The sequence below is a fragment of the Pteropus alecto genome, unplaced genomic scaffold (genome assembly GCF_000325575.1).
Source record: "Pteropus alecto unplaced genomic scaffold, ASM32557v1 scaffold45, whole genome shotgun sequence".
NCBI classification, from domain to species: Eukaryota; Metazoa; Chordata; class Mammalia; order Chiroptera; family Pteropodidae; genus Pteropus; species Pteropus alecto.
This window is the reverse complement of record NW_006442491.1, coordinates 24117141-24144305: the sequence shown is the minus strand read 5'-3', so window position 1 is coordinate 24144305 and position 27165 is coordinate 24117141. Positions and strand designations below refer to the sequence as shown.

Sequence of the window (27165 nt, the reverse complement as noted above, 5' to 3'; positions counted from 1 at the left end):
CAGCCCACATGTTTCCTTCTGTTCATATAAGAAAGCAAGGTCCCATTGAGATGCATGGGCATGCTAGGCAGCTAATCGTTTTGCATCCTGCCAAAGTAATACTCTCTAGAAGTGTTTCCAGCTGCTCACTGTGTGATGGAAGAACCAAAAAGGCAGACCACTGCAGGTATGGTCAGCCTCTTCCTTCTTGTTCCCAGCCATTCTGTTCTGCCCCAGACTTGCTTGCCCTACTCAGCAGACAGCAGCCATGCATGGATTTGAGTGCATCAGCACTGAGTTAAATAGTATCTCCGCAAAATTCATGTCCATCCCACATCTCTGAATGTGACCTTATTCGGAAGTAGGGTCTTTGCAGATATAATTAGTTAAATTAAGATGAAGTCATTCTGGATGAGGGTTGGCCCTAATCCAATGACTGGTGTCTTTCTAAAAAGGGAAAACAGAGACACAGACACACACGTGAGGAAGAAGGCCACATAAAAACAGGCAGAGATTGGAGTCGTCCCAGCAAAAGCCAAGGGATGCTTGAGCAGACTCCCCTGCAGAGTCCCCAGAAGGAACTAACCCCGTTGACGCCTTGCTTTTTAGACTTATGGCCTCCAGAACTGTGAGAGAATGAATTTCTGCTGTTTTAAGCTTCAACTTGGCAGTAATTTATAACAGCACGCCTAGGAAACCAACACAGCATCCTTTTAGGGAAGCAGTTTAAAGCCCGGGACCATTGGCTACTATGGGGGCAGGCTTCTTGGAGGTCCTACCAGCACCCAATTCAGTTTTTCAAAAACTTTCTTCCAATCAGATGTGTTCTGGTGAGCACAATTCTCATCCTGTTACACTCCCCCCAAGAAAATTTTACTGTCCTCAGTTCCCAGGGTGGCTGCCCTACTGAACTTCTTTCTCTCGGGAGCCCCAAATGAGATCTGCTGGAACACAAGCAGGCACACGGCTGTCACTCACTCCCTGTGGATTACGAGACTCCACTGTGCGCCAGAGCTCCTGGCCCTGGCTTGAATACACCCTGGGCTCGCCTCATCGACCACAGGAGCTACCACCATCAGAGGCGAGCCAGCTGGTTTAAGGGCCCAGCCCAGCTAACCTCCTTCTGAAGGCTCGCAGATGAAGAGGCAAGACCAGGCTGGGGCCCTGTCCTCCTCCCAAGGCAGCAGCTGACACTGGGGCATGAGGCACACTCACTGGGTCCTTATTCTCTTGATCTGTCCTGGTCTCCCTGATGTCCCCGTTGTAGGTCGAGGTCCGCTGATCCTCGGCCGCACTCCGCTGCTGCCACAGAATGGCCTCTCCCTCATACTCCTTCCTGTACAGGTTGGTCCTATCCGACAGGCTGGCTCGACGCACCACCTTCCTGAAGGGAGAGAGGGGGATGCTGGAACCTGCATCTGGGCACCAGATGCATGAGCATGTATGGGAACCCCTGGCTGCGCAGCCCCTGACTTACCCACGGCTGCCTGCACTGGACGTCCTCCGGCTCAAGGACGACTTGTGCCTCAGCTGTGACTTCATGATCACGTCGTGCTTGTGTTTTAGCTCCAACAGTAGGACCTTGAACTCCTCCTCCTCACACAGGTCTGAAATGGCAGAGGAGTCTGTTGAGGGGGCCCCTCCAGGCCAGAGGAGCTACCACCCCAACCCACCGAAAACTCCCAGCATCCTTTGGGACACGCAGAAAGGAGAGAAAACGATGCCAGCTTTATTTTCTGGGCTACAACCCAATCTTTAGAGGAGACTAAGAACAGGAAACCCAGATTCCATGCACAGTCACAACTCCTAAGGTTCACAGCTATGACCAAAGGAGTCATATATCTTTGATAGTTTCCAAGAAAAGTCAATCAACTCTTCACTGACACGAAAAGTATCAACAGAAACAAGCATGTACCTCATGTAGCCCAAGCAAGAAATTATTCAAAGATGCTAAAATTCTATATCCTTACTCACTCAACCCAACTGATACTTCCATTCATCTATCTGTTCACAGACCTAGTCATCCATCCATAGATTCATCCTCTACCCATCTATTCTTTTATTCATCCATCCATCCATCTATCCTTCCATCCATCCATCCATCCATCCATCCATCCAACCATCCATCCATCCATGTGTGCATCCACTTATGCATACATTTATCTATGTATCCATCCATCTATTTATCCATCCATTAATTTATTTATTCATACATCTATCCATCTAAAGACCAATCTAGCATTTATCCAACCATATATTCATCCATTTATGTCTCTACCCATCCAGAAATTAATGAACGCCTATGTGTGTACCAGGTGTTATGCTGGACTTACCTATTGGCATCTCATCCATGGATGTCCTAGCACTGAGACTGGCCCCGTGGGATACCAATAGCTCTGCCATCTGCATCTGAAACATAGGAAGAAGCCCATGTTCCCTCTGCCTCAGGCTCAGAAAGCCTAGGAGGTAGAGAGTGCTCACAGCTTCTTAGGATGTGACCCAAAGAATGGCAGGGCAAAGTTGATTCTCAGGGAAGGCTCTGCACCCTGGGCCAGAAATCCTGGGATGCAATATACTTGACACCTCCTCTAGCATGCCTGCACCAAGGGACAGAAGAAGAAGGGTCAGCCATAACTCTGGAGCTGTCAGGTGTCTATGGAGGGATTGTAAAAGCTACAACCAGAGTTTTATATTTGGGAAACAAATGCAGAAACTACTCAAAGCAGAAACGCTGGGAATTTTCTAATTTGGCAAATTTGATTATCATCCCGTTAGAAAACAACTTGTCAAATGTTTTTGCAAACTCCCTTGGCCTTTTTTATGTCCCATAAACTAGCTATAGTCAACACCTTAAGTGGGTCTTCTGTTCTTTTGAACCAACTGCCAGCCTGAAGGACAGCAGGTTGACCCTGTGCTGGTCTCCCTCAAGGCCCTGTGGGTGAGAACTACCTGTCCCCAGAAGGCAGCCGCGTGCAGTGGCTCCCAGCCATCCCAGTCTTTCACATCCACACGCACTCCGTGGTCCAGGAGGAGCTCGGCTGCACGCAGGTATCCATTGGCTCCAGCTATGTGCAGCTGAAGGAGAGGAAAGAAGGGAGCAATTCCCTAGGGGCTGGCCCCACATTTCGAGGTGAGATAACTCTCTCCCCAACCCAAGTCCCTGATCATTCTTGGGGCCAGTAAAATAGAATAGAATGAGGTGGAAATATCAGCCACATGGAAGAAGGCTATTAAGGCTGCAATGTGGACCTAGAAGGTAAAGCAGAAGGGTGAGCTCTTCCCCCCTGTGACTGGTCTTAGAGCCACTGTGGTTACGACAATAGCATTTACTGAGTCCTTACTATGCGCTGAGTCCTGTAGAAGGGGTCTCAAGTCCAACATGATGGTTTTAAAATATGTCTACAAATTCTTTCCCTTTAAAAGATGGAGCTTAATTTCTCTTTCCTTGAATATGGGCCATATTGAGAGACTCTCTTCTCACAAGAAGGATATTGTGAAGGGCTGGTGTGTGATTTCTGAGCTAGGTCATAAAAGGTATTGCTGCTTCCTTACGCTTTCTTGGATTAATCACTCTAGAGGAGAGAGCCATCATGTTGTGAGAACATTTAAGTAGCCCTAAAGAGAGGTCCCAAGGAGGCAAGAAAATGAGGCCTCCTGCCAAGAGCCAGCACTAACTTGCCAGCCATCCTAGAAGTAAATCTTCTAGCTCCAGTCAAGCCTTCAGATAACCACAGCTTGGGTGGCATCTTGATTGCAACTTCACGAAAGGTTCCCAGCCAGAGCCACCCAGCTACACTTTTCCCAATTCCCTGACCCACAGAAACAATGTGAAATAATAAATTTTTCTTTTTGTTTTAAGATACTAAGTTTTGAGATGGTTTATTACACAGCAATGGCAACCAATGCTCTGATAAGGGAAAGCCTCCCATTGCTCTCCAGTGATGGATGTCGCCTTGCAGAACTTAGTTGTCTCGCTTGTTCGATCTCCCAGAAAATACACAAAATACTTAACACACGATGAACACTCAGTATTCGATTAACATTCTTAGAGAGCCCTAAGTGATGACAAAGTGCACCGTGGGAATGAATGGATGAAGGAGTGAGAAGGAGACAGCTAAAGAGAAACCGATTGGCCAGCCAAGGTGGGAGATAGAAATGCAAGCCCAAGAAAGCCAGCAGAAGACTATCTGGGAGGAAACGGAGGCCCCAACTGCACAGGTGTAGCCTCCACCAGGTGTTGGCCCACTTCGGTTCTAGCTGGTCTTGGTTCTGGGCCCTGTCCTCACCAGCGTGGCACCCTGGGCATCTATCCAGTCAAGGTCCTGGCCTGCTGCAATCATACAGTGGATATCCGAAATCATCTGCTGCTCGGGAGCTGCCCGCATCTCGTTGATTTTCTCTTGAGTGATGCCTGCAGGGGGAAGAGGGGATTAAGTCAGTGCCCCCAGGACTAGGCCCTCAGGTGGGGAGGGGAGGCAGATGGGGGGAGCAAGGCTCCTGTTCCCCAGGGTCTGCCAATCAAAGGAGTAGACAGACATGTCCACAGATGGTTGTCTTCTAGGCCCAGTGAACACAAACATCATGCACTGGCCCACGCAACAAGGGCCACCCCTGCCTGGCACCCAGTAGGCTCGGTAATGACATTGGTCACTGTTACAGATGCTGTTCTTCTACGTGGAAATCGTTACATTCCCACCTCCAACTGCTCAAATGGCTGGCTCTGTCTTACCTTCTAGGTGCGGCCTGGATCACCTCCCCAACTGCCCTCCCCTGACCAGGGTCTCTGTTAGTGTCCTTTATCTCGTGCACAGTTGTATTTGCAGCACCCTGCATGAGGCTCAATAAATTTTGTTATGGGAATGACTGAATTAATGAATGTGTGTCTTTCAAATGGAGAGTTGAGGTGGGTGGACCCAGAATGACATGTTAAAGCCTGAATCTCCGGCTAAAAAACATTAAGTGTTACTGGCAGCTACTAATGGTATTTAAAAAGAGAGTGACATGCTCTATGAAAAGGTCCACACTCGGCTAGAATCAAGGGAGGCCTATAAACTTGAAAGGAGAAAAAAGTCACATATTTATTTTCATTAACCTTTAAACGAAATATAACATTTCCTTCCATTAGAACATAGGTAAAGGCCACAGTAGAATTAACAGTGCCTGTGACTTTGTCACCAACAGAAACTATAGGTATTGTCATCTCATCTCATTTCATTGTTTCATGAATTAATAAAGTTTGTATATAACGCATTTAAAATTATTTGGGTAGCTTTATTTTAATATAATTGGTTTCCTTCACAATCCTATGGTTTGGGTAACAGCATATAAAAGCATGATTCTGAGAAGGGGCCATGGATTCACCAATCGGGCACAAACACTGTTAAGAACATCTGCAGAAGGTGAGTAGTTAGAGCCCACGTGCCAGGGAACAGAGCGACCACGTGGGCAATTATTGCTGGGATCTAGGAAGAAATACAAGGGCGGGGCCCTGACAGGACCTCCAGCTGCAGCGGAGGGTCTAGATTTGCGGTTCCCTCTGAGGAGGGGCTCCAGACGTATGTATGAGGGTGGTGGGGGCAGGCAGGTCTCTCTGACTGCTGCATTTGTTTCTTCTCTGAAGCTTATTTGTGTGAGGGAACAGCCCACATCTTGTTTACCCCGGCCCCTGGCAGCCAGCATGGTGTCTGGCAGGCACTCGCATATGTTCCTGACTTTTTATTATTTTCCCAAATGGGAATATATCTTTATTGTGACTGTTTATTGAATTGTCACAGCTGACAAAGAGGGGACAAGTCCAGCTGAGACAGCCCGCACGTGTGGGTGACACAGCAGAGAACAATACCTCCCTTCTACACAGCACATTTTCCAGGGTCCTGTTATGTCCTCATCTTGTTCATCACATGATAACAAGAATCGTGGGGACCCATCCATCTCCTGAGCGCTGAGCATGAGGCAGGCAAGTACAGAGCTTGCTACCTTGTTCACCTGCATTGGTTTGAGAGAAGCTCACTGCAATAGTGCCCTGAGCCCATTTACAACATGGGTCCTGCTCTTACCCTGGTATGCCATGCATGTCTCAATGACATCCAGCGTGGGCTCATCCTCACAGAGGTCATACGGCATGTTCCCGTCGGAGTTAACAGCAAGCAGGTCGGCCCCACTGCGAAGAAAGGGCCGGGGTGAGGGCCAGGGAGTTGTAGCTAGAGCTGGTCTGGCTGCCTCTGCCTTTAGCCACTCACTCGCAACCCCACGTCTCAACCAGCACCCACAACCCCACCAAGGTGCACCCAGCAAGGATCACGACGTCAGGATCCTGGGGGCCCTGAACGGAAAGAGGCCAAAATCCTAGGAGAGCTGGCCCAGCAGACCTCCCCCAGCTTCCCGCTCTGTCGAGCCAGCAGGCAGGCACGTGAGGACAGATGTCAAAGTCCTCCCTGGCAACAATAAGGAAAATAACATTAATGGCAGCAGCACCACTTACCAGGCATCCGCTAAGAGTCAGGCTTAATCTAAGTCCTTGATACACGTCACCCTATTTAACCCTCACAACAGTCCTCTCGGGTCGGTGTTGCTGGCCCCAGCTCACTCAAGGGGAAACAAAGACCCTGACAGGTTCAGTCACTTGTCCAAGGTTACACCACTGGGATGTGGGAGGGTCAAGACTCAAACTCAGGTCTCTCAGGCACCAGCCCTTTTCACTTCTCCATGTTCTATTTCAATCTTTGCCCACATGCAGAAACATCCTTGCTATCCCACACCTCCACCTCTAAGTCCCAGCCCAAAAGGCTGACCAGCACAGGGACAGGACAGAGCCTGGGGTTGCCTGGCAGAATCTGCTTTGGGGGCCACATGTGGTCCTGGGATGCTCTGCAGCGGAATTACCTGGAACTAAAATAAAATGTGGCTTCCGGGCTCCCCTGCAGTCCTCCTGAAAGAGTCTCCGCAGTGTGGGGCTCAGGTTGCACATTCTAAGCCGGTATCCTGCGTGATTCTGGTACAGATCAGGCTGGGGACTCACTGTACCAGGCTGGCACCACCCCCTGTTCCTCTCACACCATCACTGCTCAGGCTGTGGCCACTTGATGCTCCAGGCAGGCTTAGCCACACCCAGGTTCTCATTTGAGTTGTGCGCATGGGCCACCAGCCCTCCACCGTGACCTCTCTGAGCTCCTGTATACCCTTGGGCAAGCTAAACCACTGCTCTGAGGCAGGGCAGCAGTACTGTCATCTCCATGACCCAGCAGCCACCCAGTGGGCCCCTGCTGCTGCTCTGTCAAGACCTCCATAAAAGGTCACATGCTCTCAGCCACCCTTCCCGACACCCTGCACTCAGATGATCTCCTTGACCTCCAGGGGCCCCAATCCACTGGTCTCACTCTGTGTTGGCCCTGGTACCTAAATCATCTTATTTCCTGCCTGCTTCCTCTGGACTTTTGCATCCCTGGGTGCACAGGGCCTGGCCCAGCTCAAGTGCCCATGAATTATTAGATGAACTCAATTGAATGTTGCCTTTTTTGTGTGTTTATAGAACCTGAGCAGACTAAAAAGAATTTCAGGGACGGATAAAGACCATTAGAGCAGTATAAAGAGAAATAGCCTTATTCCTGGGAAAGATACTGTTGCTTGGAGCCCCCCAAAGCAAACATATAAACAGGATTTGGGAGCAGGGCCAAGAAAGTATGCTTGCTTTTTTTTTTTTTTATGATAGCAAGCAAAACAAAAATGGGAATAATACATAAACAGAGTGGAGGAGATGAACACAGACTCACGGACTCAGAGAAAAAGATATTTAAAAAAAGAGAACGATATCTTAATACCAAAGCCAGATGAAGACACTACAAGAAAAGAAAATCACAGACCCCTATGAACACATGCAAAAATTCTCAATAAAATATGAGTAAACCAAATCCAGTAGCATATTAAAAGGATTATATACCATGACCAAATGAGATTTATTCCTGTAATGCAAGGATGATTCAACGTATGAAAATGTATTGATTGATGTAACATACCACATTAACAGAATGAAAGAAAAAAACACATGATCATCTCGAAACAGAATAAGCATTGGACAAAATTCAACAGTCTTTCATGATAAAAACACTCAACAGACTAGGAATAGGGGAAAACTAACTCAACATAATAAAAGCCATATAAGAAAAAAACACAGTGAACATCAAACTTAATGGCAAAAAACTGAAAGCTTTTCCTGTAAGATCAGAAACTGCTTCCCCCACTTCTATCCAAAATAATACTGGAAGCTCTAGCCAGGGAAATTGGGCAATGAAAAGAAATAAAAAGTATCTAAATTGGAAGAGAAGAAAAAAGTTTTCTCTATTCACAGATAATATAATATCATATGTAGAAAACCCTAAAAATTCCACAAAAAATTTTTAGAATAAATGAGTTCAGCAAAGTAGCAAGATACAAAAGTCAATACACACAAATAAGCTGCATTTCTACAGACTAATAATGAACAATCTGAAAAGAAAAATGCAAAAATAATTTCAGTTACAACAGCATCAAAAAGAATAAAGTCCTTAGGAATTAATTTAACCAACAGGCAAAGGACTTGTACAGTGAAAACCACAAAGTGTTGCTGAAAGAAATGAAAGTAGACATAAATAAATGGAAACACATCCCATGTTCATGGATTGGAAGTCTTAATATTCTTAAGATGTCAGTACTATCCAAAGCAATCTACAGATTCCAAGTGATTCCTATAAAATCCCAATGATGTTTGTTTTGTTTTGTTTTTTTTTGCAGAAATAGAAAAATTCATCCTAAAATTCATATGGAATCTTAAGGACCCAAAATAACCAAACAATCTTGAAAAAGAAGAATGTGGAGAATTCCTGAGTTCAAAACTTACTACAAAGTTACAGTAATCAAAACAGTATGACACTGAAATAAAGGCACATAGACCAATGGAATAAAATCCAGAGCCCAGAAAAAATAAAGACTCTCACATATATGGTGTAACAATTTTCAGCAAGGGTGCCAAGACCATTCATTGGGGAAAGGAAAGTCTTTTCAATAAATGGTGTTGAGAAACTGGATATTATGCAAAAGGGTGAAGTTGAACCCTTGCTAACACCATATAAAAAATTAACTGAAAATGATAAAGATCTGAATATAAGACCTAAAACTATAACACTCTTAGAAACACAGGGCAAAAGCTTCATGACATTGGATTTGCTATCATTTCTTGGATATGACACTAAAGGCACAGGCAACAAAAGAAAAAACAAACTGGACTCCATGAAAAATTTTAAAATTTGTGCATCAAAAGACACTAATAACAGAGTAAAAAGACAACCCGTAGAATAGTAGAAAATATTTGCAAATCACATATATGATATAGAGAATTAAAACTCAACAATGAAACAAACAAAAAAAGCCCCACAAAATTCAAAAATGGGCAAAGGACTTGAATAGACATTTCTCTAAGAAAGATAGATAAATGGCCAATAAGCACCTAAAAGATGCTCAAAATCACTAATCATTAGGGAAATGCAACACTACTATAAGATACCAGCTCACACCTATTAGGATGGCTAATATATATATGTATATATATATATATATATATATATATATACACATATATATAATACACATATATATATATATAAGAAGATATACAGATGGTCAATAAGCACATGAAAAGATGCTGAACAATACTAATCATCAATAAAATGCAAATCAAAATCTTAATGATATACCATTAAGATAGTATGTATATATAAAACAAACTCAGAAAATAAGTGTTGGCAAAGATGTGGAAAAAGAGGAACCTTTGTGCACTATTGATGGGAAAGTGAAAATAGTGCAGCTGCTGTGAAAAACAGTATGGCTGTTTCTCAAAACGTTAAAAACAGAACTTCCATATGATCCAGCAATTCCACTCTGGGTATAAACTCAAAAGAATTGAAAGCGGGGTCTTGAGACATGTGCATAGCAGCATTATTCACAATAGCTAAAACCTAGAAGCAACCCAAGTGTCCACTGACAGACGAATGGATAAGCAAAATGTGGTGTACATATGAGCAATGAAAATATTATTCAGCCTTAAAAAGGAAAGAAATTCTGACATATGCTACAATATGGATAAACCTTGAGTATTGCGCTAAGTGAAATAAAATCAGTCAAAAAAAGACAAATACTTATAGGAGTTACCTAGAGTAGTTAAAACCAGAGGCAGAAAGTTGGTGGTTTCTAGGGGCTTGAGGGAGAGGTGAATGGAGAGTTATCGTTTAATGGCTATGGAATTTCTGTTTGAGAAGATTAGAGAGTTCTGGAAGTGGCTGGTGGTGATGGTTGCACGTGAATGTGAGTGTACTTAAAACCACTCAACTCTACACTTAAAATGGTTACGATGGCAAATTTTATGTCATGTACATCTTGCCACAATAAAATTTGGGGAAAGAAAGAGAATGAAAAGAGAGAGAGATAATGAAGAGAGACATATAGTGGAAAAGACAGGGTGAGACCAAGAGTGAAGGACAGAGATGGAGAGAAGAGAAGGAAATTTGGGGGAAGACGAGGAGAGAGGTAGAAACAGAGAAACAGGCAGAAACGAAGAGAGGATGTGGGGAGAAAGAGAAAATGACAGGCACTGAAAGACAGAGAAAGGGGCAGAGCGAGAAAAAAAGGGGGAAAGGAAAGAGATGGGGAAAAAAAAAACTGGAAAAAGCCAAAGGCCGATGGGAAGCTGTTCTTGGGGGATTTGGGGGCACGTACTACTGCACGAGGATTTTCACCAGGTTGATGTGGCCGCAGGTGGCTGCGGCATGCAGGGGCGTCCACAGCTCGTTGTCCTTGGCGTTCACGTTCGCACCATGGGAAAGGAGCAGCTTGACAATCTCCTCAAAGTTGTCGATGCAGCACTGAAAGGTGGACACAGGCAGTGTCAGCTCCAGGGCCCTGGTGGGGACACACCAAGTTCCCCTCGAGAGGCCATGAGAAGGACAGTGGAGCCAAACCACTTGAATCTGAATCCAGCTCCAGTATTTACATGCTGTGTGATCTTGGGCAAGCCACTTAACCTTCCTGAGCCCGCTTCTGTGTGAGTAAGTCAATAACATACAAGATAAAAATATAAAGGTATTATTTTTTATAAAGTCAGCTATAAAACATTTTGAAGATGTTGGTAGAATAAGACAAATATTTGAACGAGGCTTTAAAACCCTTTCTTTTTAATTCCAGAAGGCTTTCTCCAAACAAAATCTGTATGGAGAATTCTTAAATAACCAGTAGATTCAAACAGGGCTCCTCAGGTTGAAGCAGAAAGAGGGGGGAATTGGGGGAAGGGGTTAAGGGGATTCCCCTTCCTAGCAGTGGCCTCCAAGGTGTAGCTCTAGGTTGATCATGGTTTGAAAACTTTGACTTAAGAGTTTCTGACTCAGGAGCTCAGTTCTTGGGGAGCCTCAAATAACCAAACCTCTCCCTAAAGAACCCAGCTTCTCGGGATGGCTCTAGGGGTCCCAAGAGATAGTCCTTGCAAGAAGACAGCCATGTTAGTGCTTCTGCATGTCCACAGGTGTGTCAACCCCAGACAGAGGTAAAAGTCAGGAGTCTGCAGCCCCCCAAAGAGACTCAGGGTTCATTGGAACTTCTAACTCTAGGGACAGAGAGTGAAAAATTCCAAGGGGACAGAGAAGCCTCAGGCCAGGGTGATGGGCAGGGAGAGGTGAGAACAGAGGAAGAAGACAGAGCCACTTTACAGACTGCAGGATGGAGAAGCCAGTGCGGGGCTGTGCTGAGCACAGCCTATCCAGGTATGGGCTCGACCCTCAGTGCAACGGGAGACGTTGCAGAGTTATACTCAGAGGGGCAGCACTATCAGACTTGCTTAAAAAAAAATCCATTCTCTTGTTGCAGGTGGAGAACAGACTGCACGTACAGGCTTCTTTGGGGAGAAGAGGGATGGTGAGGAGCTATGTTAAAATCACCTAGATAAGAGACGATGGTGGCCTGGCCTACAGAAGTGACTGTAGGCATGGAGCGAAGCAACTAGATGCCCAGCAGAAGGTGGGGGGCGGGGGCACCTGTGGGGGCTCATGGCCCCAGGCGCGTGTGGAGACGGTAATGGGCAGCACCACGGCTCCCACCACCGTTGCCGCGGAGTCAGGGCTCAGCGACAGAAGGACATGTGGGAAAGGAGCAGTTGTTTACACAGATGTTGCCAGAGACTCAGGTTCTCTTTTGTCGCCAACCAGTCTGGGTTTGGCTGGGGCTGAGGGCAGCTCTCCTGATAGGCAGGGAACAGGTGGGTCTGGGCGCATGCAGCAGCACAGGGCGGCCGGCAGAGGGCGATAAAGGCGCCGGAGCGAGGTGGCGAGGAAAGTCCAGGGGCCCCAGGCTGTCAACGGGAGATGAGCCATAGGAGGAGCAGCCTAGCCCCTGGGGTCAGAGGACAGGAAGACCAGAGATCCCACTCTTAGGGGCTGCAGAAAATGAGAGGATGACGGGGTGAGGAGAGGTGTTAGGTTGAAGGGGGAGAGGATTGTGCACTTAGAATTGCAGTCTTGTGACAGGGATGCCCAAGGGCTAAGCAGCTTGCACCTAGGAGACGTGGTCTGAACAAGGGCTGGGTTGGGTGAGAGCTGGGTACAGGGGTGCAATGGGGCGAGGGTGGGGGGGAATACGTGGTGGAGTGGGCATGCCTCCCTTCCTGTGTTCCCCAAGGTGCCAAACCAGCACCTGGCAGTTGGATGACGGCTCTGCCCCCTCACTTCCCACATCCAATCTTTCACGGGGTGTGGATCCCATCTCCTAAACGCTGCCCCATTCCCACTGCCCTGGTTGAAGCTTCATCCCCTCTCCCACCTGCCCCCCACTCCCCTTCCACACACCCTCCAGGAGAGGGCTTCCTCTTTAATCCAGGCACATTGCTTCCTGCTTCCATTTACAAATCTCTGAAAGCTCCCTGTTGCCAAGAGAAGCAAATGCACACTCCCTAGCAGGCCTAGGAAGCTCTCATTAGTGTGATCCCTTGTTGTATTAGAGCAATGGTGACAATAATAATGACAGCAATAATGACAGCCCCAGCAACAGCAGTAATAATAACAGGCCACATTATCAATAATAATAGCTAATGCTTTTTGAGGAGTTACTAAGGCCACCCATCTGGTTAACCCTTGGCCACACCTTGCCTCATTTAATCCTCAGAACATTTCGAGGGCTCTAGTTGCTGTGGCTGCTAGCCACCGTACTGGACAGTGCAGATACACAGGACATTCCATCGCTATAGAAAGTTCTATTACACAGTGCTACCCCTGAGCCTCAATTTCCTGAGCTATAAAATGGGGATAATAATATTTCAGAGGGTTGTTGTGAAAATCGACCCTCATTTCACATAAATGAAGTGGCTTTGCAGAGAAATGAACATGTGACAAATCTTAATAATGATTATATCTAATATTTATCCAGTGTCAAGTGATGCTTGCAGGAGTTTTATGTGAATTTGTTTAATCCTCGTAACAACCCAGTGAGATGGTGCTTGCTTTCCTTTTACAGATGAGGAAAGTGAGGCACAGAGAGCTTAAGCAACTTGCCCGAGGTAACACAGCTAGAATTTGCGGACGCCTGAAGCCTTGTGAAACATGAGAAGTGGAAAGGACACAGAGAAAGACACTGGGCTGTTGGCTGAGGGTGGGGACTTGCCCCCGGGGCTTATGGGTAGGGCAGTGGTCTGTCTCTGCCCAGCCCTTCCTGCCCTCATTGAGTGATGTAGATTCTCTCACCAGCCAGGGTTCCGGCAGCCTGGCCTCCTGTCTGCCATGCTACTTGGGCCAGGGCACAGGGAGGCTTCAGTGCCTTCATTCATTAAGTCAGCATGCACATATTGAGCACCTACTGTGTGCCAGCATGGGGAAAGATGCTGGGATATACTAATGGGCAAGAGACGTGGGCTCTGCTCGTATGCGGCTCAGAGTCTGGATAGGGGGGCCCAACATCAAATGATCGTGCTCATGGCTAAAATGGCAAACAAATGGGGTGCCCAGGAGAAAAGGATGTGAATACAACAGCTCTCAGGCTCTTGTTGTCAACTGGGGATCAATGGTGCATGTGGGAAGTGTAGGGAGCAGCACAGTGTATACAAGGAAACAAAAAGCCATGTGGCTGGAACATGGAGGGCTTGTCAGGGGCCAGGCCTCGTGAGACCTCGTGGGAAGTCACCCAACCACTTTGAGTACCACTTTTTGGCTTGAGAATCCCTGTGGCCGCTGCATGGACAATGAATCACGGCAAGGCCGACTAAATGCTAGGGACCAGTTAGAAGAGTGAGAGCAGCATCTGGGCTGGAGATGACGGTCAGCAGCCCTTCCCCAGCCAAGGGGGGCCGAACTCATCGCACTTCCCTAGAAGTTGTATGTTGTGATAGCATAGGTTGTATGTTGTGATAGCACATGGTGCACGGCTATAGTTCACGGCTGTGTACTCTTCAGCGGGTCACATGACTCCTCTGCCAATCACCTTCGTCACAGGGTGGATGAATGTCTTGGTGGGTGTGAACAAATGTGCTTCATAAACTGTCAAGCTCCAAACAAACTTGCTTTGTTTGTCAAACCCTTTGCTGGGCAGTGAGGACGCAGTAGACAAAGACTCCCTGTCCTCAGAGGCTGTGTGTGTACCACGCGTGCGTGCACGGGAGCTCTGTGGGTGTGTTTGTAACAAATACGCATGTCTCCAAAGCAGACAAGAGCTTCTCAGATGGGGCAGCTGCGGCTCCCCTTCCTTCCCTCCACCCTGAGTGTTCTGAGCAGGAAAAAGCAGGGGACGGGGTGCCTGTCCAGGTGAGGAGCAGGGAGCTGGGGACTCCAGAGGGCCCGGCCTTACCTGGTGCAGGGCTGTGAGTCCATCTTCGTTGCACAAATCAGGGCTGACCTTATTCTTCAGGAAGTAGCGTACTGTAACAGAGGGGACAGGAATGAGCTGCCCTGTCACAAACCAGGTGTGCAGGTATTCAGGGGGGCCCAGGTAAGACCTACTCTTCTCAGGCCTGGACACAAATGGCCTTGCATGTTTATACTGCTTTGGGACATTATAAATGGGAATTAGCCCCATCATCAGCTGTGAAAACCCTTTCGTGACTCTCCACTGCTCTGGGAACAAAGTCCAGAACTCTGCCCATGAGTTTATCCCTGCCTGCCGGCCTCCATCTTGCACAGTTTCGGGAGGCACCACTCACACCGTGGTCTATGAAACCGGCACCCCCGGAGCAGCGCTGTGCACGCCCCACTCAGCCGTTCACAGTGCTCCTACCCTCCCTCCTCTCCAGTCTCATTTCTTAAACTCCAAACACCTTCAACAATGAATGGCCTTTTGTCAGCTACAGAGTCACCTCACTTCTTCTTGACCTCTGAGCTTTTGCATAGCCCGTTCCCACTGCCTGGAAGACTCAGTCCATCACCCATCCTCCCTTGTCCATGTATCTATCTCTAACACACACACACACACACACACACACACACACACGCCCCTGCCTCACTCCCCACTCCTCACCCTGTATGTCTCAGCACTCACTGCTCCTATGCATCTCATTTATAGCCTTATCACAAGCACAAGTACGTAACTATGTGGGTAATTATGGGCTTCGGGTCTTCTATCATAGGACACTAAGCCCCAAGAAGGCAGGACAGTGACCTGGCACTTATTGCACTTTCCCTAAAGCCTGATACATAGTAAGTGCTCAACAACTGATCCAGGACCCCTAGTCAGTAGCCCCATAGCTCAGTCCAGGACACAGCTTCTCCGTCTATGAGCCAAGCAGGCCACCCTCTGGTGCTGACCCCAGCTGGCTCGTGTCTGTAATAAGCAGCACAGCCCACTAGTCCCTCCTGCAGAGCCATGGATGACATGGTAGCTGGGCCCAGCCTCAGGGCCATGAGAGGACATTATGGTAAAGCCACTGATCACCAAGGCCCAGCCTGTCCATGGGCCAGTGGGGGTGCCCTAGGCCTGGCAGGGGGCCTCAGGAGAGTAGAAGTGGCCATTATTTCCCTGTCCAGGATGGGATGCTAGAAGGTTCTGTTCACATGAGGCAAGGGTTCGAATCCCACGGGGGTGGGTGGTGGACCAGGCTTCCTGACCAGGAGACACTCTGTGAGGCAGAAACTAAGCATCAGCTGCCAAAAGCGATGTTTGTGTGCAGTAATTATTGGGGTGTTCTCCATGCCATGTGGGAGCCCAAGACATATAATTACAATGTCGGGCAGTTATTTTCAGCCCAAGAGGTGGGACAAGTCACCCCCATCTCTAAGAACCTGTTACTATTCATGAGCCAGGGTCCCCTCCGTGGTTTTACTTCTGCTCTAGCTGGCAGCCTGGTTCTGGACACAGCTCTCTGCAGCAAAGACCCCACTAGCCAGGGCACAACCAGGCTCTCCTGCCTCTGAGGTTCAGGAAGAAAAATGATTCTCCTATCAACAGTATCATCTTACTGAGTCCTTTTGATATGCCCAGGTCAATGCAGAACCACTTTCTTTTACGGGTTTTTGTCTGTAATTGCTCCCCTTATGGAGAAGAGGAGACAGAGGGTCAGGACAGTGCAGCTCACAGTCACACACGGTCAAGCGCAGGAAATCGGACCCTCTGATTTCGAAGCCCGGCTGATGGGCACAGGGCTGCTCCACTCTGCCCCTGAGGCCAGGAATGGGAGCAGGCACTCCTGGAGCTCTGCTGAGTGACCAGACCTGTGCTGAGAGCTAGCGTGGGGTGGAGGGTGACCGGAGAATGGATAGCAGTGACCTCTGCTTCTGTAAGCATCGGAGGCCCTCGGGTCCCAAGCCAAGCCTCTTTTTACAGACAGAACAGCTCAGGGATCCACAAACAGAACAGAAGAAACACTGCAACCCTTGAGGGAGTGGGGCCCAGTCAGATCCTTGAGGGGAGGGGCATGTTAAATGTAAATTTGCCTCCTCTCACTCCCTGCTTAAAACCCTTTTGTGGCTCCACCTTGCTCTTAGAATGAAGTTCAAAATCCTTCCGTGGCCTTCACTGGTGTTGGCAAACCATGGCCCATGAGCCAAATCTGGCAGGCAGCCTGTTTCTGTAAATTAATTTTCATTGGAACACATCTGCACTCACGCATTTATGTACCGCTTATGACTGCTTTCACCCCAGCAGAGTTGAGTAGTTAACAGTCTAAAATATTTTCTATCGGGCCCTTTACAGAAAAGATTTGCAGACCCTGGTCTTCCATGTCCTCCATGGTATGGTCCCGCCTACAGGGCTCCCACCTTGCACAATTCCAGAGGAATTACACAGTCATCGTTTATGTGAACGGCTTGCTCTGTGCAGTGCTCAGCCTGCTCTGCCATACCCAGCAGCCCCGTGTCCCTGCCTCACCAGGCTCATCTCTTGCTCTCCAAGCACCTTACAAAACAGAGGAAGTTGGTCTGGCAGGGCCTAAGAGGTCGACGGAAGCTCAGGGAGCACAAAGAGGGAGCATCACCACTTCTCATTGCCCACACTCAGGTCTGCTCCCTGCCCCCAAAACCCTAACTCCCGGGCCTGGCCATCGGTTTCTCAGAGTGACCCATCTGTTCTCGTGCATCTGTTTAGCTGTGGCTTCAGGCAAGTTATTCCTCCTCACTGTGCCTCAGGGTCCTGTTCTGTAAAATGGGGTCGCAACAGTGCCTCCTTTGTGGGGTCGCTATGAGGATTAAATGAGACAACACCTGAGAGCTACTACTATCATTTCTTTTAGAAATAAAAATAAAAAACGACCACTGAACTCCTGCCTGGTGACGCCCTGTGCTGGATGCTGGGGATACAACCATCGACATCTCACATTTCTCAAGAGCTCTGGACCTGGTTGTAAAAGACAGAGGCTCTCTCTCCCAACAAGGGGCTCCAAGCATCTGCTGATCGAAGACCACAGCGAGGCCACAATTGAGGTCCCCATAAGCCCCCTGCAGGGATAGCAAAGAAGTGGCTCCCTCCCTCCTCTTATGTATTCCCGCTCCTGGCACCAACCCCATCACTCTGCCCACACCTCCCTGGCAATCTGGCTAGAATCTGGGCCAAGCAGGGCCATCTGCTCCCCTCTATCTCCAGCTGTAGCGAATGAGGCTGAACCAGCCCATCTCAGCCGGAAGCTGGTGGTTGAGAAATCACCACTGACAAGCTTGTGTTTTCTTTGCCACCTGACCCATTCTGCTCCACAGAGTAGACTGCCCGACCTCAAGCTGGTCAGCAATGTGTAACCACAGATGTGGTTCCTGTTCTCACCTTGGGGGAACAGGGACAGCACAAGAGAGGTGTCTGCCCACTGGAGATGAACCTGGGGCAATCAACATCTGCTGGGGGTGCCCTGAAGCTGAGCTGTTGCAACCCGGCCATATGACTTCCACAGTCATGTTCATGGGGTACCTGCTCACCAAGTCCTCCTCCCTCCCCATTTCACTTCCTCTCCCACCCGGCACCCAGCAATGTGACCTCATCTTCCCACCGCTGCCAAGACTCTGCAAGTCCCTGCCCCTCCCCACTCCCACCTCATCCCATCATTCCACCTCCCTCCCCCATCGCTCACTGATTCAGTTACAATGGTTTCTTTCATTTCCTAAAACAAAACAAAAACAAGCTCCTCGAGTACTTTACGCACATTCTCTCTCCCCATTCTAAAGCCAGCAATCTCCTCCTCATCCTTCAGATTCCAGCCAAAATGTCACCTCCTCTGAGAGGTCTTCCTTGATCACCCCAATCTCAATTGAGTTACCTGAGTTTTCTCTCCCACAGTATCTTGCACTTCTGCATTTTTGCTTCACAGCAGTACTTATCCCAATTTGTAATTATAGGGTGATTAGTTAACATAGAAATATTATATAGTTATTTGTTTAGTTCTGGAGGGGGAGGGCTCCATGAGGACAGAGACATGTCCGTCTCATTGACTGGTATCTTCAACATCCACCATGAAGCCTGACTCATCGCAGGGTCTCAACCTGTTGTAGCGAGGATACCTGAAATGTATTCCCTTAGCAAATTTCCAGTACTCAGTATTATTATTAACTAATAGTCATGATGTGCATGAGATCTCTAGGTTTATTCATCTTACATAACTGCTGCTTTGTACCCTTTGACCAACATCTCAAACAACAGGTAACTATATGAGGAGCTGGATATGTTAATTAGCTTGACTGTACTAATCATTTGACTATATATAAACATCATCTTGTACATCTTAAATACATACAACTTTCACTAAAAAATAAACTTAAAAGAAATATCTATTGTGTGAATGAATAAAGGAAGGACTAGAGGAAGGGGAGAAAGGCTCAGGGCCCACAGGGCTGCTTATTCCCACGGCCGTGGGACAGTGGGGACATGTGCCTTGTCCCATGGACATGGGGCACCCCAAGGAGTGTGACTCGAGGACTGAAAGGCAGATAGTATGGATTCTGAACAGAAACGAAGCAGCAAATACCCCTCCCTGAGCCTCCATTGTCAACGCAGCAGGACCTAGCGGCTGACCGTAGGCATCCCTCAGCTCCACTCCCAGGCCAGGGCACTTGACATTTTCCTCCCACTCCGGACCCCAGTCCTCACTCCCCCTGCCCTGTGCCCTCCGTTGCTCTCTCTACGACCCAGCATCAACTGTGTGCCATGCCTGGTATTAAGTGCTTTATATCCATTAGATTGATCAGTCCTTCTAATCCAGTTACAAAGGTTAATGACCTGTTATTATTAATTAATTGGCTGCTATTATTGCCCCAATTTACAGGTGGGAAAACTGAGGCTCCATCTTGAACATGTGAATGACTTGCCCAAGGGCAAGTGGCTGAGCATAGCAAAGCTGGGATTTTAACCCAGACCTGGCTGACTCCAAAGGCCAATCACTTGGCCACTTCGTTAAAATTCTGCCAAACAAGGACCCAGGTGAAGTGAACATGGGTAGCAAAGAAAAATGCAGGACGGTTGCAGATGTTAGTGTGAGGAGAGATGGCAAAAAGCTAGAAGAAAGATCAAGAGCATCGCGGATACTTCAGTGTTCTAGAACGTCACATGATAATGGAGACAACAATCGCTAAGGGTCATTGCAACAACCTTGTCAGTGTAGTTTGCTGATGGAGACTCTAAGGTCAACACTGAGCCTGAGGTCCTATGGCAAATGAGTGGCAGCTCTGGCTGCCTCTGGAGCCTGAGCTCCGACACTTCCTCTCTTTTGTCTTCCTGCTGCATCTCCATTCTAGGCAGACCTCATCTCCCTGCTGAATCCAAGAACTCTGGTGGCCTGCCTCCAGCTGTCACATCCCACCCACAGGGCTGTGCATACCCCATGGAAAATCCTGACCACACTTACCCCATTTCCTCCCTTCCTCAGGTCTCAGGTCTGCTTTGCCCAGAGTCTCATGGGGTCCAGCACCTGCAGCCTGGTCAAACCAGCTCTCTGGCTCACCCTTCCCCTCTCCCCCTCCTCAGGGTACTGTCAGGGTTGCATGGGGGCCAGCCTGCTTCTTGGACAGTGCCAGAAGGGCCAGCACTCTCAGAGAACCGCCCCTTCACTGTCAAGTCAAGGTTGTCCTGAGTCCTCGGTGCTCTGCTCTTCCAAAATCACCCCACTGAGCAATTTCGAAATTTCCACCCACCACTGCTCCTCCCTGGAGCAGAAATAGCCAGAAATAGCTGCTTCCAGGGAAGCCTAGCTGCCTGGGGCTGGGGGCGGGGACTCAGTCAAGTCTAATGGTGACTTCTGCAGTGGCTGGTGAATCCTATCCCACTGCCAGGCAGTTCACCCCAGGATACTGGGAAATGACTCACCCATGGTGGAGAGTGGGCAAAGAAGACCTAGGCGTCCCTCAAAGTCACATCCCCAGGCCAGGGAGCCGAGCCTTGCTCTTCCCCAGGGTGCTCCTCTCCAAGACCCATTTGAGAAGAAGAGGGGTCAGACCCTAACAGGTGTTGGCAAAGATGTGAGGACCGTGGAACCCTCATGCACTGCTGATAGGAATGTAAAATGGTGCAGCTACTTTGGATAACCATCTGGTGGTTCCTCAAAAAGTAAATACAGAGTTACCAGCAGTTCGACTCTTAGGTATATACCCAAGGAGAATGAACACATATGTCCACCCAAAAACTTGTACACGAATGTTAATAGCAGTATTATTTATAATAGCCCCAAAGTAGAAACAACCCAAAAATCTATCAATGGATGAATGGATAAATAAAATGTTATAATTACAGTAGAACATCATTCAGCCATAAAAAGGAATGAAGGACATGCTACAACATAAATGAACCTTGAAAACATTATGCTAAGTGAAGAAGCCAGACACAAAAGGCCACGCATTGTATGATTTCATTTATGCGAAATATCTAGACTAAACAAATTCATAAAAATAGAAAGATTAGCAGTTGCCAGGGGCTAAGGGAATGGGAATGGGAGAGACTGTTAATAGGTAAAGAGTTTCCTTTTGGGGTGATGAAAATTTTCTAGAAATAGATATTGATTATGAATACATTAAAGAGTACAAACCGCACACTTTAAAAGGGTGGATTTTATTGTATATGAATTAAATCTCAATTTAAAAAGGAGAAGAGGAAGGAGCTTCAAGGTGAACCTTGAGCAGCTTGCTGGGAACTCATTCTTCTGCCAGCCTGGGAGTTATGTGAAGTCAGGACAATATCTGTCCCATTCATTCCTATACCTAAGACAGCGCCTAGGGCAGCACCTCGTACACAGTAGATGCTCAATCATTACTTAATGGAAGGGGAGGAAAGAAGGAAGCCACTGGCCATGTGGCCTCTGGGCTCTACATGATCTGGCCTCTGTCCACCTCTCTTAACCACCATAGACCCTTTCAGGACCACTCATGTGCCACCCTCTCTCTTGTATCTCTGAGTCATCTCAGGTGCTATTCCCTCTGCCTATCCTTCTTTGTCTTCATGTCACCTGGTTAATTCTTACTTAGCCTCCAATTCTCAGCTTAAATTTCACTTTTCCTGTGAAGCCTCCCCACAACATGCCCAGGCTGGGCCAGGCACCCTTATGCACTTTCTGTTCCCTCCCCAAGAACACTCAGCACTATAAGGTAAATGTGTGTGAATTTGTCTGTGTCTTTACTAGGGGATGGGAATGGGAGAGACTATAAGTTCTGGAGGGGTGAAGGAGTAGAAACTGCAAACTTGTAAGCTACTGTAACAGAGTTCAGGATCCTGGTCCATATCTGATGACTATAGGAAGAAATAGAGCCTGCATGGCCATCACTCAAGCCTCAGAACTGGCTGGAGTGTCCTCTCTTGGGCTGTTCTATGCTTTGTGCTCTGGGCAATAATACGCCCAGGCTGGGCCACAGACTTCTCCATTTCAAAGAGAATCCTCATTTCTTGGCTTATATAAAGAGAACAGTTTATTTCTTAGCATCTCTGATACTCTCAGGATCACACAGACAACACGATTAAGGGCCTACCAGACATGTAGCTACGATATTCTCCTTTCCAGAACCTCTACGTCCAGGACACAGGGCTGTGCTGAACAGGTGGTGTTGGCAGAGACTCACATCAGCTACCTAGATGCTTCTGCACATGTGTAACTTATTTCTAGTATGAGTCGTGTACAGGAAAAGTGATTGCAGACCCTTTAGAATGCAAGATCTATGTGGGCAAATCTTGTCTGTCTTCTTATTTGACGTATCCAACTCCTAGAGTTAGAGCTAAACAGATATTTGTTAAAAGAATAAATGAATAAAATTTGGGTTTTTTTTTTTTCCTAAGAAAGCAAAACTAAAGATACCAGGAAAACCCAACAAAATATGTACACGATTTATATGAGAAAAAGTATAAAACTCCAATGGATGACATCAAAGAAAAATTAAATGAAGAGATAGATAGTCCATGTTCATGGATAGGAAGACTCAATATTGTCAAGATGTCAGTTCTTCCTAACTTGAATTATAGAATCAATGCAATCGCAATCATAATCTCTGCAAGTTATTTTATGAATATTGGCAAACTTATTCTAAGGTTTATATGGAGAGACGAAAGATCCAGAAGAGCCAACACAATATTGAAAGAAAAGAACAAACTTAGAGGACTGACCCTACCTGACTTCAGGAGTGACTATAAAGCTGTGATAATCAAGACATTGTGCTATTGGTGAACGAATAAGCAAATAGATCAGTGGAACACCCAGAAATAGATACATGTTATATTCATACATAAATATAGTCATCTCTCATCCACTGCTGGTGGGAATGCAAAATGGTACAGCCACTTTGGGTGGTTTCTTACAAAACTAAATATACTCTTACTATACAACCTAGCAATTGCACTCCTTGGTATTTACCTAAAGAAGTTCAAAACTATGGCCACTCAAAAACCTGCACAGAGATGTTTTTAGCAGCTTTATTCATAATCACCAAAACTTGAAAGTTACCAAGATGTCCTTCGGTAGATGAAAAGGTAAACCTTGGCACGTCCAGACAATACAAAATTATTCAGTGCTAAGAAGACATGATCTATCAAGCCATGAAAAGACATGAAAGAGACTTAAATGCATATTATTAAGTGAAAGAAGCCAGTGTGAAAAGACTACATAATGTAGGATCCCAACTATATGATATTCTGGAAAAGACATAACTATAGAGATAGTGAAAGGATCAGTGGTTGCCAGGAGTTGGGGAAGGGGGAGCAATGAATAGACTGCACAGAGGATTTTTAAGGCACTGAAAATACTCTGTATGATACCATCATGATGGCTACATGCCATTATACATTTGTCCAAACTCAGAAGGTACAACACCGAGAGTGAACCTTAATGAATTCATTCTCAGGTGATTATGATGTGTCAACGTAGGTTCACCAATGGTAACAAATATCCAACTCTAGTGAGGATTGTGATCATTGGGGAGGCTATGCATATGTGGGGACAGGGGTGTTTAGGAAATCTCTGAAACCTTCTCTCAATTTTGCTGTGAACCTACAGCTGTTCTAAAAAAAAAATAATAATAAAGACAAAACAAACAGAAACAAACAAACAAACCAAGGAAGCCTATGTACAAAGTAAGCTGCAGTCAATCTTGAAAAATACACAGTCTTTCTAAAATGTGGGAGTGGGACAGGAATCTCTTTCTAATGTGAGAATGACATTTATGTTCTAGGTTTCCTTAAAGGGAGGGAGAACTGCATTTAACTCATCTAATGTGGAGAAAACGTGGGTCTGTAAGGTGTCTCCACCAAAGCTGCAAAGACCGAGGCTGTGCACACTTCCCTCTCTCCCTCGGCTCTCCTCCCCTTCTGTCCTGCTCCCCTCCACAGGCATCTTACCTCTCCCACCCTCACCTTTCCTCAGTGCTTCATCTCAGGGACTAAAGGCAACGGTGCTGCTGGTCCAAAAACATGACCCTATAACTCCCTCATCCCATTCATGAACACATCGGACCTCAACGGTACCAGGTCCCTGTTCTTTGCCAATTCTGCTTCCGTAATTCCCTCAGCACTTCCCCCTGCAGCTTCCCTGACGAGCCAGGAACCTGATCTCCCTTCAGCCCCGCAAAGACTGGCTGCCTGGGAATTCCCCAAGGTATCTGCTCGTATCCCCATTCCCCTCTCCCCCCAAATGCCGGCACTCCTCTTCTTGAATTCCTGTTGCCCTTCAACCCCATCTCTCTCACCTCGCTTCTCTGTCCACTTATCTCTTCTTCGTTTTTTTTTTTTAAATAGCCCAATTATTTCATATCTCCAGGCAAGCAACAGATAAAAATATTTCCAGTCCTCCAGGTAGGAGCTGCATATAGATAAACACTAAAATGGCTTCACAGCCATCATCAGAATATCTAATGTTTACTGAGTATTTTCAAAGTGTGAGACACTATGCTAAGACATTACACATCTCATACCCGATAATCCCCACAACAACCCTATGACTTAAATGCTATTATCAACTTCTTCGACAGAGAACATCTATGATTTACTCAAGCTCGCTTAGTTAATAAGTGTTGAGATTCAGTTCTAAACTTATCTCTTCTTCGCACAACTGGTGCTTCAGGCACAACTGGTGCTTCAGACACAACTAGGGACAAGAGATCCTCACTCCGCTATAACCAAGAATAAAATCCATCCCTATCGATATTTAGGCAGAGAAAACAAGTTGCCTGTGAGGAAGGAAAGTCTTCCAGCTCCCACCTGCCCATTTTGAACCTTCCATCTGGTTTCCTTGGTCCCACTCCATGTTTCGTAACCACCTCCCCTTTCCCCAATTATGCCCGTCTGCCTGGGTCTCAATTCACTCCTGAAGATGCTATGTCTTGCTTCTCCCCTTGGCACTGTGCTACGTAGGACAGGGACAAATCCCATTCTGTGCTTCTGCCTGTCTAGCTGAAGAAGTTAACCAAGATTTTTGAAAAATTTAAAGGTAACCACCCAAGAAATTAAAATCAAGATTTATATCTTCCTTATCAATGGAAAAGATAAAAGCATATAAATATAATATTCATTAAAGTCACAAAATGAAAGAAATAACGGAAACATAAATGTGGCCAAACATGAAACAAGATGACCGAAAACCAAACTTCTACGATAACAATAAATAAATTCATTTGTCCTCCCCTATAAAGCTGTGACGATTTGGTTGCTAAAAAGAATCAATTGTGTGCTGCTCATAAGAGATACATCCCAACAAAATAACAGAGAGACTAAAAATAAAGGAATGCTCCAACGGAAAACAATCAAATGCAAACACGAGGAAAGCGGGGGTGGCAATATTACTACGATGTAGAATGGAATTTAGGGCAAAAAGAGGAGGTAACCAACTTTAGGTGGATTTTTAAAAGATACTTCAAAATGGAATCATAAACAGAAAGCAGATCTGTGGTTGTTTGGGGCTAGCGGTGGGTTGGAGAGAATGAAGTCATTACCAGCTAGGAAACCTTATGAATTATATAATCGGTAAAGCAAAATTCAGGAAAACAAAAAATGGCCAGTCTATAAGTCAAAAACATATTTTTTTTTTCTAGGACTCTGTAGCACATACACACTCTAAAGAAAAGATCAAAGGGGAGGACAAAGATTTACGACAAGAATGTTCACAGCAGCACGGTTTATATACATTGTTTATCATTAAGAAATACTGGATGCAACCCAAACGTCTAAACAACTGGGGACTGATTAGGTAAAGTATGGAACATCCATATGATGGAATACTCTGGTATCTTTGAGGAATTTTTAATAGCATGGGAAAATGCTTGTTACATAACATCAAGTGGAAAAACAAGAGATCAAAACTATACATTTGATGAAATCTCAATTTGAAAGGAAAAATGCATTCCACACATGCATACACTTCTCGTTGGAAAAAATTTAAGATATTAACTGTGGTTATCAGTGATTTTTTATTTTATGGTTGTTAGAATTTTCCCAACATTTAAAAATATTATACACTACCTTCGTAATCAGAATTTTCTAATTTCACCAAAAAACAAAAACTCTCCACAGAATGGTAGCCAAGGGGTAGGAACCGTATTTCTGCTAAGAGTTTCGAGGGCGGAAATGAGATCTCCAGCTGGCTGACCCCATGAAGCTGGGATTCCTATGCTGGGTAGGAAGTTAAATAACAACAATAATAATAACCCCTTTTTCATATCGTGCAGGGGTTGGCAAAGTATAGTCCAATAGCCAAATGTTGCGATTTTGAACTGCTTCCAAGAATGGTTTCTATTTTTTACTGGTTGGGAGGAAAAAAATTAAAGAATAACAATATTTCATGACACCTGAAAATTACATGAAAGTCAACTATCAGTGTCCATAAATGAAGTTTAATTGGAGCACACGCTCAGTTGTTCATGAATTGCCTGTGGCTGCCTCTCCATTGTACCACAGACTGTATGGACCACACAACCCATAGTATTTATCTGGCCCTTTAGCAGAAGCAGTTTGCTGATCCCTGGTATGGGGCTTTGTGGTTAATGAAGTATGTTGAAAACTACAATCATTTAACTCTCACAATAAAAGTCTAATCATCCCAGGTAGGAGAGGAAGAAATACATGTATGTCCAAGGTGGACCCTGAGGTTGTGGCCAGGAGGGGAGCAGGTAGATTAGGCTCAATTTCTTTACCTGCCAAGGAATGAGGGAGGCACAATACCCTGCCCCCAGAGCCTGCGGTCGCTCACTTTTCTCCCCACCGTCTCACTCCCCCCCTCCCCCCCACCTCAGTCACTTCTCCCCTCCAAAAGCAGCCACATTT

General features: G+C 46.4%; 1 protein-coding gene across 1 annotated transcript in view; it reads right to left on the bottom strand.

The window, feature by feature from the left end:
• PPP1R16B (protein phosphatase 1 regulatory subunit 16B) overlaps positions 1 to 27165 on the bottom strand; it is a 93022-nt gene that overhangs the window by 6163 nt on the left and 59694 nt on the right. The window contains exons 3-10 of the mRNA XM_006921812.2: positions 14824 to 14894; positions 10723 to 10868; positions 6036 to 6139; positions 4266 to 4390; positions 2929 to 3054; positions 2313 to 2388; positions 1457 to 1586; positions 1195 to 1363 (exon numbers count right to left, since the gene is read on the bottom strand). Coding sequence (XP_006921874.1) covers positions 1195 to 1363; positions 1457 to 1586; positions 2313 to 2388; positions 2929 to 3054; positions 4266 to 4390; positions 6036 to 6139; positions 10723 to 10868; positions 14824 to 14894 — 947 coding nt within the window. The remainder of the gene's footprint in view (positions 1 to 1194; positions 1364 to 1456; positions 1587 to 2312; positions 2389 to 2928; positions 3055 to 4265; positions 4391 to 6035; positions 6140 to 10722; positions 10869 to 14823; positions 14895 to 27165) is intronic.